Below are 12,919 nucleotides of genomic sequence, written 5' to 3' on the forward strand. Positions count from 1 at the left end.
ATGCTCCTCGATTATGAGTATCTCCTGGATTTGGAACAGGTAAGTTCGACAAGGCCTACCTAACCCGATTTCACCACGTTTGCATTGTATATCCTACTTTTAACCTTTTAAAACTGATAAATGCAGACCGCATTTATCAGTTTTACATGGCCAAATCACCTAAGCATTCCCTTTTGTATCCTTGTCATTATATCCACTTTAAACCCATAGGTAAAAATAAATCCATATCTAGTAGCGATATGGATTTATTTTTAGGTCTTTTTAGGTCTGGGGCCTCAGATTTCTGTATGCAAGTAGGTGATCAGCCTTCTGTGCCTGAGGCACGCCGTCAATTTTTTGGATCTTCGGATCTTTCTGGATTCTTTTGGAAGGCAAGCTGGTTTCCTCAAGATAGTTTCCTTCACCATTCGAGCGAATGTCAAATGCGCACATAGAAAGGAAGTCCATTGGTACACAGCCGGGGATCGAACCTACGACCTCAGATGAGAGTCACACGCTGAAGCCACTAGGCCAACACTGCTCAACCCATTGGTTTATATAATAATAAATATTTTAAAACAGATGTGGATGTACTAATAAAAATAAACAATTTAATAAGGCTGACAATGCTCACCGTTATCAAAATCTTTCCGCACGTGGTCTTCAATAGCAACACCAGACAATACATCGCTATCGAGCTGAAAGAGACGCGAATAAATAATAAAATACAATCAATCTGGGTCAAATCTTTACCCATTGTCAAATTTACCCAATATTGAAATGCATTTCTATGCAATGGCTGCACAATTACATTATAGTTAATATTTCCGTTTGAAATTGATTTCCGATAGTTGATCCATTCCATTGAAAATTCTAGCCATCGTACTTATATATATATAGTCCAAAAGATGATCTTACGTATAATGATATAAAATTCTAGTACTAACTAAAATGTGTAGTTTGAAGTGTAATATTTTCGTAAAATTTATGTTTAAGGTAAATATGTCATTAGAACAGATATATTGTTACTTGTACTGTAGAAAATGTTTGATATACTATATATAATTGTTATTGTAAATAGATTATTTTAATATTTTTTTTTTATTTACACTGTGATCAACAATAATTGCTTTTTATCTGCTAGATCTTTTCCAACCATTTATGCAAATAGAAGTTAAAGGAAAAAAATATTTTGGCCATAGCATTAACTCATCGATGATTTCTTGTTATGAAGAAATACAAGAAGCTTTACAAACAGCGGTAATATACAACCCCTTAGGTTTTCTTAAATAGAAAATAAAAAGCGCGGAAAAACAAAATAATAGTATGTATGAAATTGATAAATCGAAGGCAATACTTACATTATGACTTAGGAACATTTCTAAATCTAAAATAAATAATATTATTGATATATGGCACAGCCGCGTCATTTTTCCTCCTACGCTAATATGCAGTGACCGGAAATCGGCATCTGAAAAGTTTGAAGTTCTTTAAAACTAAGAAATACAAATGACAATAAATGGTATTACAATTTACAATTATTTTATCGCAACAGCGAGGAAATTCTGTTGACATAAAGGGTACTCTGTCACAGGGACCAAACTTTTTAATCGGTTTAAAAATTTATATTTATAAATGAATTCTCTAATTATTATTATTACTACGTAGAATCACAAAAATAATGATAACTTAATAGTACAATTTCGGAATATCGCAAATAAGTTTTCTTTGTTTGCGATTCATTTTAGCAGGTACAATTGATTTATTGAATGTAACGTGACCTCAATAGGACACAAGACAGGAAAAATGCCGTCGAAAAGTACATAAAACACAGACACATTACTTACTAAACTCAAACTCAATATAACTTAATTCATATAGGTAAGTTCACTTATGAACGTATACAAAAATATGTTGGTTCTATGTTTCGCATTTCGCAGTTCGCAAATCAAGGACGTAGAGCGGCAAGAAGAGCTGGCAAGAAACTCTCCGCCACTCTAACTCTACTATGGCTTATGGTACTTTTATGGAGATGTGGCTTTCATGGCGTGTTAAAACATTAAAAAATATCGTAAATACTGTTTTATTTATTAAAATACATTTTGACAACTTTGAGAACTTTAGCAATTTTATATTTTTAAGATCACAATTTTGTTTTTTGCATATAGGACCCGCAGAAATTTTAACACATAAAATGTATAAAATAAACAATTACTTAAACACAGCAACATTTTATCTGGCAGCATCACACTAAACAATAAGCAAATGTCACTTCAACTAAGACAACTTTCTCTTACACTGTTATAAACCCGTTGCAAAAATACTTAAATAAACAGTGGATCAAGAACAATGCAATTAGTGCATACACTTGCGCCTTTTATGTACATAATAATTGTCGAACAAACAATGGTACAACCATTATGGTATATGGGTCAAGATAATAGACAAAACTCGCCATAGGTGGCTATGAATTATGGCAGCTATTGTACACAAATCTTCAAACCTGAAAACAAAACGCATTAGGATTTTGTCGACTTTATCGTCTCTCAACGAGTGCCTAGTATCGACTCGGGTTTTCGTTATTGTTTCTTTGGCTAGCCTTTGTGACGAAAGCGACTAAAAATACCACTAAAGTAACATAGACTATACAGGTTTATCTGGAATTTCGCCACAATTTTGATCACCTCTTTCCAGTGAATAAATTCGGCATTTTTATAATTTACCATGGAGTGTATAAACGAATTCTCAAAAAAACCGCAATTGTACATTATCTTTTTTAACTGACTCCTCGTTTCCTAACATTCCAAAATCACTTAAAAATAACTACAAAACTGCAATCGAAGTGTCAAAATAGAAATTATAAAACCCATACTACATACTGTACTTAAGATTTGAGAGCAAAACTTTCGAGTTTTATTTACTTTTAAAGAAGGCGTAATGTGATTTGGTTTTTGTTCTGAAGTTTGAAAGCCGCTATCTTGCGACATGACCAAATCTTCTTTTCCAACTGAATTATTTATATTTGTGATAAGTGCTTTTTTTAACCTTTATCAGCCTATCCCTTTTTATTATTCTACATCTAAAATTGTGTGTTCACAAAAACACAATTGCATAGTAAGAATTTCTAGATCGTAACGTCTAGTGCCAATCATAACAGCCTATAATTCCTTTAAGCTTTTAAGCATTGTGATAAGTTTTAAAATTTATACACACGAGTCCTTGACTATCCGGCTTGAAGGACCAAAATCACGAAAGAAAATGTAAAGATTATTGACTTCATTAACAATTACATACGTACAACTAAATACTTAATACTAAGCAATGTAAATAATCTTATACTAAAGACAGTGGAGGCTATAAAATATCGGGTTTTAACAACGAAAATTTCATAATCGCATCACTTATACAGCTAAGTAAACTCAAAAAATAAATATATAGCTTTTACTTACACAGACATTTTAAAATGTCACAAAATATACACAAAATACATAGAAATAATACTGTAAATAAATAAACAAAATAGATTGGGGAGTATGGTTTACTGTATTGTATTTTTATTTCTATTAAAGAGGTTTTTAGTTCTTCAATTAAAATTATACAATTTCTGAATCACTGATGCCCGAAAATCTATTACAATAGACCTTTTTTTTCCTATAGACACCAATCCTGTCATAAACACAGGCAATAGTTGCACGCGATAATTAAGCCAAACACGATTGTGTAAAGGCAAATAGAAATGGTATTCATTCTTAGAATGTCTTTATTTTTAATAGAACAGCAGGCAAACGTGCACGAGGTTTACTTTATGTTAAGTGATACCACCGCCCATGGACACTCCCTATGTAAGAGAGCAAGCGCGTTGCCGGCCTTTTAAGAATTGGTACGCTCTTTTCTTGAAGGTCCCTAAGTCGAATTGGTTTGAAAATACTTCAGTGGGCAGCTGATACCATATATTCCGCCTCTGTCAAAGTATCTCTATATTATCAACAACTTGTTCCTGGATATATTAACTTAGACTTACCAAGCTTTGTAAGCAAGTAAGCAAGGTCATATAAGTGTTAAAAATTAATATTCAAAAGTGAATGATGAAAAGTGATGAAAACTTTAATAAAGGTTATTAAACTTTTTTAAAAGAGAACCGAGTTTACAAAGACCCTCGCTGCGGATAGGACTTAGTTGTTTGAGACCTACAATAAACTATAATTTAAGACTTCCTTTCTGCGTTTATTGAATTTTGTATGAAAAGCCTTACAAAGTTTTTTAATTTCAGTCTGTCCGCCAAAAGTTAAGAACGTAAAATCGTTGACTTTATAAATTTCAACGCATATAAACTGTTCAATTTTTTTTTACGAAAGCCTTGGAGTACTTGAATATTTATGAAAGAATACTCAGGTACTCTAATTAAAAAGAAACTTTTTGTATACTATACTAATTCAAAAATTAATTACCTTATTTTTTACTTTCACTGTATCAAAATTATTATTATATAATATTAAAATTATACAATTTTTCTCTACAGCGTATTTATGAAGATTTTTTTGTCATTTACAATTTTGGGGAATTCAAATTCTAAAAAAAAATTATATTGAAGTCTTGCATGAGAGTAATCTCACACCCATTACTGTATTCTTGGTCTAGATATACAAAACATTACGTTACAAGTTTATTGTAAGTTTTATTTAAATACGAGTCGGCGCTTGCCAGACTTCAACAATCAAACAAATGTCTGTCTAACGCGCAGAGAAGTTTTCCAATGACTAAGCCGAACGAAACGTATACCAAACGTAAATAAACAATGGATTTTAATTCGAGTATGTCTTCTGTTTTTAGATCAGTCTTATGTAATATCACGAGAGTTCATGGCAAAGCCGGGACCACGAATTGCCAATACATGTATTCGTTTTTTTATTTTATCACCATAAAAATAATGTTTGCCTTTATTTCTGTCTTCATCGGACGTCAAGGCAGAATACGATCACCTGTTTCACCTCAACGTCCATCGTTCCATAACTGAGGGTTTCTTGAGACAGTTTTTCTCACGCACTATCACTATATGGAACCGAAGCTGCAGCGCGAGCCGCCAACCGAAGTATTTCCAAACCAATTCAACTTGCAGATTAAAGCGTACCAATTTTTAAAAGGCCGGCATCGCACTTGCGAAACTTCTAGCAATGTAAATGTCCATGGGCAGCTGTATCAGTTAACATCAGGCGCAAGCCAAGCCCTGCTATATAAAAAAGGGACCATTTATGGACGATATTTTTACTGCCTCATTGCCTGATGTTTAACGTCCGAAGAGTTATAATTTTACTGGCCTAATTTTACAGCTATTCTTTATTTGAAATATTTTATTAGTACCCTACTTTTCAATAGGACCCGAGGTCATGACGATAATAAGGCAATTAATTTTCATATAACACTCCTTCTATCCCATATTACGCACATTTATTTGTATAAGTCGCCGGAAACCATTGCGTGTCCCAAACAAAAATTTATCGTCACGGACCATTGGCTTCAACCATAAATCTTTCTATCACCGCCCAACCCCGCACTAGACCTTGCCGTCTTGTCAGATGTCGTCAATCTTTGCATAAATACTCAAATTAATATAATTGCTCTTAAACGTTAACTATACTTTATGGCCGCTATGATGTCAACTATTGAATAATAGATTTGAATCGAACCATATTCACGATACTATTTTGATATGATGACCAATGACCATTAATATACCAACTAGCGACTTTTTCCTTCTGTCTTCGATGGTGAAACCTTTGCAGAGAAACCTCCTTGCTCATTTAAATCTATATATAGCTTGAGAATGGCTGGACCGACTCGGTTATGTTCTGGCACTGTGGAAGTTCAGGGAAGGTTTAAACGGTGGGAAACATAAATACGTAAAGAAAAATACTAAAAACTACAAATGAATTTTTCAATAAAACTCTTGTGTTCAGAAATAAAAAAGGTCACTTGTTTGACATATATAGCCTTCAGAAATTTGTGTTTCATAGCTGTAGTTTATGGTTCGATCTCTTAGGTCTGTTTCAAAAAATTTGTATTAACTTTTGACACAAATGTATGGAGGTAATACAAAGTTCACCAGGTCATCTAGTTTTAAATAAGAAGGAACATATTATGTAACATGGTGAAAATGTACTATATAATATTATGCATCTGGCATAAATAATAACGCTATCAACAGTTTAGTTGGGCAGTTTCATTTGTACAATACTCTTTTTAAGGTTTTTCTTACTAAAACTGCCACTCTGGCCAAAAATATCAATGGCGCTACAACCTTTTTAGGTCTGGGCCTCAGATTTCTGTACCTGTTTCATGATCACTTGTTAATCTAATATGCAAGTAGGTGATCAGCCTTCTGTACCTGACACACGCCGTCGCCTTTTTTGTGGGTCTAAGGCAAGCCGGGTTCCTCACCATGTTTTCCATCACCGTTCGAGCACGGTTGCGGTCGAGTTCGATGTTAAATGCGCACATGGAAAGTAAATCAATTGGTGCACAGTCGGGGATCGAACCTACGACCTCAGGGATGAGAGTCGCACGCCGAAGCCACTAGGCAAACACTGCTCTTGCTCCAAAAAAATCTTACCAAGTCGAATAAAAATATATTTTCCATATATTACTTAAACAATTCTGGCTTATATGAAATGACATTTTTAAACACCTGACTTGTCATACTAAATAGCGCTGAAATTAATAGGTCCTACCAATTATTATGGATTAAAGGAAATGTGGAAGACAGAAGAAGAGGCATACAATATAAAGAGAATACTAGGCACAACTGGGACAGGAATAGCTAACATCAGAAAATAATGGAAGCAGCTGGAAAAGGCCTGTGTGTCATAGGACACGCTGATTACCTAAAACGGGTCATATTATTTGTTAGATTAAGTTCTGTTTATGTATTAGAATTAAGTTTAATTATGTATCTTATAATTAAATAAGTGTTAATATATTTTACTGGGTGTCAGTAATAAAGGCTTAATAATAATAATAACAACAATTGTTATGGTTCTAATAAAATCAATTAAGTACCACTAATGAATACTAAGTAATTATAAAAGGTTTATTATTGAATTTAATTTGGAAGGACAATGTTAAATAGAGAAATGTTTAACTTTAAAGCGCCATAAGGCTTTTTAAGGAAATAGCAAAAAGGTTAGTCGACATCACAGGAGACCGAAGACCTGGCAGCTACCTCGGATAAAGAATTAAAGGGACTCCTTTTATTAATATATTTTAGTTATTATGTTTTAAGATATTGTTTTTCCTTTAATTAATTTTTGATAACTGTAGGATTACTTTATATAAATATTTTTGTTAAAATGTTTATTATTTGTATATAGGTGTAATATTTAAAATATGGTTTTAATTACTGAGTGATGTTTCCTTTAAAATTATTCGAAGTTATGAAACAGTCTGTCTGTCCGAAGGCTGACCGGAATGTTTCTGGTGAAACTGAATTTTTTATTCACACCTATTTCATGCCTTTGCCTACCAACCTCTTAGGTGTCCAAAGAAATCGGCAATTTCATTTGATTTGGTATCCATCACATTATATCTTATAATTCTTTGCCAATTTTCTTCATAGCTTTTTATTATGTAGCATTATGTTCAGGAGAATTTAATGCACGAATCGATGTCGATATAAAACTATCATTTTATCGTAATAGAGGATTATTTTTTTGTGCGCTCATGGCTCAATATTAAAGGTTAAATGGTCGCATAGTCCAAAAGAACGAGGTTCCTACTTTTACGTGTTATTCATAAAAATAAATTACGTATATCAGTCTTGTAAAAATAAATTATATTTTAATTAAATTTGTACATTACAGTTATACCTTTATCTTATATAAGTAAAATAAATGTTAGGATATAAATGAATGTTTTACGAAGTTTTAGCCTTGCTGCTAAGAAATCTACCAATATAATCAAATAGTACTGAACTATGAATGAGTTCAGTTGATAATTACTTTTATAGAAATAGTGTACAATTTATAAAGCGAGATATTTTAAACCATTGCATTTCGACGTTAAATGAAAAATATTTTTCGTCAACAGGATGAAATCTGTTACGCATGAATAAATTGAGTTGATATATAGTTTTTTCAAGTAGCGACTTTGTACCGTGGCCATTTTATAAGCATACTAAAAATAAATTAAATTATTATCATGTAACGAATAAACTCAAATAGCAGGCCCGATTTAAAATTCACTTAAATATTTTAAACAAATGCAGGTATTTAGCGATAAATGTAATTAAACATTTTAACCGACATACTCAGCGTGATTGTGTTGTGCGTACGTTTGAAGCAATCCAGATGATCTAGTCACAAGAAAAACTATTTGCAGTTCTCCGTTGTGGTTTCCTTCAAAGTGCTATTTTTAAATTAATCTTGACTGATAAGAGCTGTTCTATACTATTATAAAGCTTTTCATGGTCATATCAATCTTAAGAACTTATGAATTAAAAAAATATTTTTGTGGGAATCTATTTGCCGACGAAGGAACGGTTACATCACGCTATTACCTATTTGAACTCAATAGACTGCAGAACACAGCAAAATTTTACTATATAGTATTTACAATATTCTTAATCTACATAGTAATTTAATAAATAAAAATTAAAACAAATTTAAAAAGTTTATGTCCTGCGGCAGTGTAACTTTAAAGACCCCATTTTCTCGCCGTATTACGATACTTAAGGAAAGCAGCAGTTCTGGAGTTACCAGGTTATCCGATACTCATATATGATACTTCGTTAGTAAAACACATTTATAATAAACTTATAATATTGTTAAATAGAACTAAACATTTGTACTGTGTAAACTGCAAAGTATATATTAATATTATTAAAAAAAATAAAGTATGGTCTCTGTGGCAGTTTACAGTTTATTACGCAGTAGATAGTACTTTTAACTACAATCTACTGCGTAATAATTACATTACATTTAAAAGTATTGTACAATCATATGTATCTCCCTGCATGTAGTAAACCGTCACCCCACTACTTGTCTAACTAAGCTTGTTTAGTAGGATGGAGTTTCACCTTTTCACTGTTTATATCGCCAAGAACTGCAAGATATTAATCGTTTCTTGTTCAAGAAAAGATTTCCTTGCCTCCCCAGAGACTTATGGGCTTATTAATACAATAGATACATCATCAGGCTCTCTAACTCTCTCCCTCTAAGGCCGCATCTTACTAAACAATAAGTGACTTTGATGCAACCAGTAATTAGTTATAATAATCCCGTGGCGCTACAATATTTATTTATTAACACTTCGTTATGGTATAAAAAAATTTGAACATAATTAAATCAAAAGGAGGGCAACTGACGGCCTTATCGCTTTCGAGAGATCTCTTCCAGGCAATCACTGTGAGTAAATATTAAACCTCCTCTATTTATATGCCATTCGTTAGAATTTTTAAGTGCACAAAGTTAAAAAAACGCCCATCATACTATGTAAGAGGTCGTGTTTCGCACATTGTAATTAGGTCAATTACATTAACGTTTACAGTTCGCAATCTTCACTAATCACTTTAATTACAATCCGCAAATCATTTTAACTAGATTAAGAAAATCTAGTTTATGTTTGAATTTCCTTGAATGTGTGACACAGACACATTTGTGAGTGATGTTTAGACAAAATTATTGGCCTTTTGTGACATATGTTGTAATTTTTTGAGTATAGCAGCCAGTTACCTCACGATGTTTACATTCAGTGTATGAGCTGTTAGTACCGAATTTTGAACTACCCACAACTCTCTTAAAATTTTACCAATACGGTACTGCTGTTTGTCAGTTAGCCAAACCAACCAAAAATGTGTTACACCTAGAACCGTTGAGAACCTTACTCAATTTACGGCTAACCAGTAATCTATAACCATGAAAGAAATAAAAATAGATATCCCATCCACATCGTATCTCTAACTTTCGTACTAACGACTAACTGACGTGAGACTGATCTTGAATCGGATTATCGTGATTCATGTGCACTTTTCACTGTTTGTTTTTCATGTATCCAGTATCAGTTTAGTTTATTTTTTGTTCCTGTTTAGATTTTTCTTGATAACTATATGTATTGTTGCACTTCTTGCCTACCTTATGTAATAAAAAAAATTCTTCACTCACAGTGGTCGCCTGGAAGAGATCGCTCGAAAGCGAAAAGGCCGCCAGTTGCTCTCCTTTTCATTTAATTGTGTTCAATATTTATATTATAATGTAACGAAGTTTTAATAAATAAATAAATAGATATCTTTAAAAAACTGACTCATAAATTAATTAATGAGTCTATAACAATATGTATTTCTTATCTTCCTTTTTAAACAAAAATGAAATAATTATATTTCAAAAATGTATTGCGTAAAATGTCAGTGACCTTGGTTGTAAATAGGGTCACAAAACAATCGTTTATGAATAAACTCAAGTTCAACTTTCGTTATTTTCGATATATTTCGTGATAGTAGCGATAAAATGTAAGAAAATATATATTTTAATACGGATTAAAAAGATATCATAATTACTTGTAATTGCGTAGAAATACATCGCGAGTTTTTCGTTTTTTTTTAATATTATTTATTTCCGAATTACGTTTTATTTATATTTGCCCTTAAGAAAAATATATTTTTTAAACAAATTTTTAGAATAAATTTGATTATTTAATTAATTAAAATTCCATTTAATATACAGAGAGAATGCGTGGGACTCTTTATAAACTTGGTCTTAAGCGGAGATAATATAATTAGACAATTTTTAAAATAAACTTTAATTAAATGCTTGATTAACATATTTCGAAAATACCTTAAGATATTTTAGCTTTTGCCTGTAATTAAGGAACACCTTGTCGGAGAAAACAAGGAAGACGGAATTTTAGTGAGGTTTTTATGGTCTTCCCTTTCATTCCTTACCTTTATTACATTTAAGAAATTTAGCTACTAATTTAAATACTACTTCATCGTTAGAGTATATTAAAATATATATATATATATATATATATATATATTTATGTCATATTTAGTGTATTTTTTAGTCGGCCAAATATTGTATTTTACCATTTAAAAATATTCTTAAAATTCAATTGAATATTTATCGTACGGTACTAGTTTTGAGAGTTAGACCTAAATTCATAAATTTTGGTCGTGTCAATTCATCCCTAATATAGACTCAATAATAGGTTGTGCAAATAACAATATTCATCACATATAAAATAAAATAAATTAAGAAGTTTTTCAGTGCGTTTTTATTTCTTTATCCACTTATCTAGAACTACTAATTTATGACTTTAGATACTGACACATATGAAGAAGAACTGAAACATATATGACCCAAAATGTATGTGTCATAAAATCAGAGACACAAATCTGGGCAAACCAAATGCTTGAAGCAACACTTACTTTTTCCAAAAACCTCAAAACAATACTGTCGCTTCGCGTGCATTCTTTTTTAAAATACTTTCATTATTATTATTTTTTATTTAAGTAATAATACTTTATTACTTAAATAAGAGTCTTACCAAAATTAATAGGAGTGCGAGTTACCCTCTACACACGTCCCAAGTATAACCTTATCACATACGTTTTAATTAAAAACCTCACAGGACTTGATACTGTTACCACTTCAAAGGAATTAACCACAATTTTTTAGATGAAACTCGCAAATATAATGCCATAGTTTTTTTTAAAGAATAATGTATGACTTCGTTAAATAATACAGAATTATTTACTTAAAAATGATGAATAAGGTAACAAAAATATTGTTCACTTTAAAAATTATAAACTAAAGAATTAATTCGGTTCTAATTAACTTTACCAAACATATGTAAATAACAATTTTCACTGTGTTAACAAAAGGAATAAAAAAGGTGTGTGGTGTACATAATATCTCAATTCTCTTATATAAATATTTTGATAAGTTTAGATTACTCACTTCAAATAAATCCTAAACACTCGGAAGTGATGAAAATACTGCCATCAGACGCAGCCCGCTCCGTTCCGTATTCGGATCACACTGCGCACACGACGCACGAATCTCACGAACATTCTCTCACCCATAGAGTATTTTAGTATTTGGTATACAATATTACTGTCATAATTGCTACTATTTTTTAGTTTAATGTATCATATGTATATGTAGAACACATACAGCCTATTCATTCACCAATAAAACAATGTTATCTAATATATTCATTTCCCTCCAAGTTCCAGTAAACCGCATCTCAGTGTCCAGATAGCGTGGCTAATTGAAGACGTGTTTTCTGCGTTTAACTAAACAAAAACTTAACGATAGAATTAATACATGTAGGGGTTAAATGCGTTCGTGGGTTAAATGTGTCTTTGTGCGTAAATAAACGACGATTTGAAAAATAATTTTATAGAAAATATTGAAAAATTATCTATTAAAGACTACTTACCACAGCATGCTAACTTCGTAATTACAAAAGTGAATTCGATTTTAATATTGATTACTCTTACCACAAATGCGTTATTAAACTAAAGAAATTTCTTCTATTGTCATTATTATTAAAAAGAAATGTTCGAAGAACGGTATTTGTTTTACTTAGAAACTACGTTACAAGTGACGCAAAAAATTACACGTATTCGTCATATTCTATCGATCTTATAAAAGGCGAAACATTTATTTGGGTTAATAGAAACAATCTGTGTTCGGATAGATAAAGTTTATATTTTCAGCAACAAGTGATCCCTTACATTAACTGACCTATTTATAATACTTGCACAATACTATGAGTCATTTAGAATTAGGAAAATAGAAAATCTTATGTATTTTGAAAATTGTGACAAGATTTTTTACCTCTCAACAATTGTTTTTTTTTCAGGCAGAATTATACACCTACAACTTTCTCTTTACACTGTCTATTAATAAAAACGTTCGGAAGTTATTTATTTTATAAAATAAAATTA

The 12,919-nt window shown here is 31.5% G+C and overlaps 1 protein-coding gene across 1 annotated transcript in view; it reads right to left on the reverse strand.

Moving 5' to 3' along the window:
* Positions 1–11,998, reverse strand: part of LOC123707766 (putative serine protease 29) — a 44,235-nt gene extending 32,237 nt beyond the window's left edge. Inside the window, exons 1-3 of the mRNA XM_045658105.1 lie at positions 11,925–11,998; positions 1,341–1,450; positions 614–677 (exon numbers count right to left, since the gene is read on the reverse strand). Coding sequence (XP_045514061.1) covers positions 614–677; positions 1,341–1,409 — 133 coding nt within the window. The 5' untranslated portion in view covers positions 1,410–1,450; positions 11,925–11,998. The remainder of the gene's footprint in view (positions 1–613; positions 678–1,340; positions 1,451–11,924) is intronic.
* Between the last annotated feature and the right edge of the window lie 921 nt (positions 11,999–12,919).

Source organism: Pieris brassicae, chromosome 3 (genome assembly GCF_905147105.1).
Source record: "Pieris brassicae chromosome 3, ilPieBrab1.1, whole genome shotgun sequence".
Taxonomy (NCBI): domain Eukaryota; kingdom Metazoa; phylum Arthropoda; class Insecta; order Lepidoptera; family Pieridae; genus Pieris; species Pieris brassicae.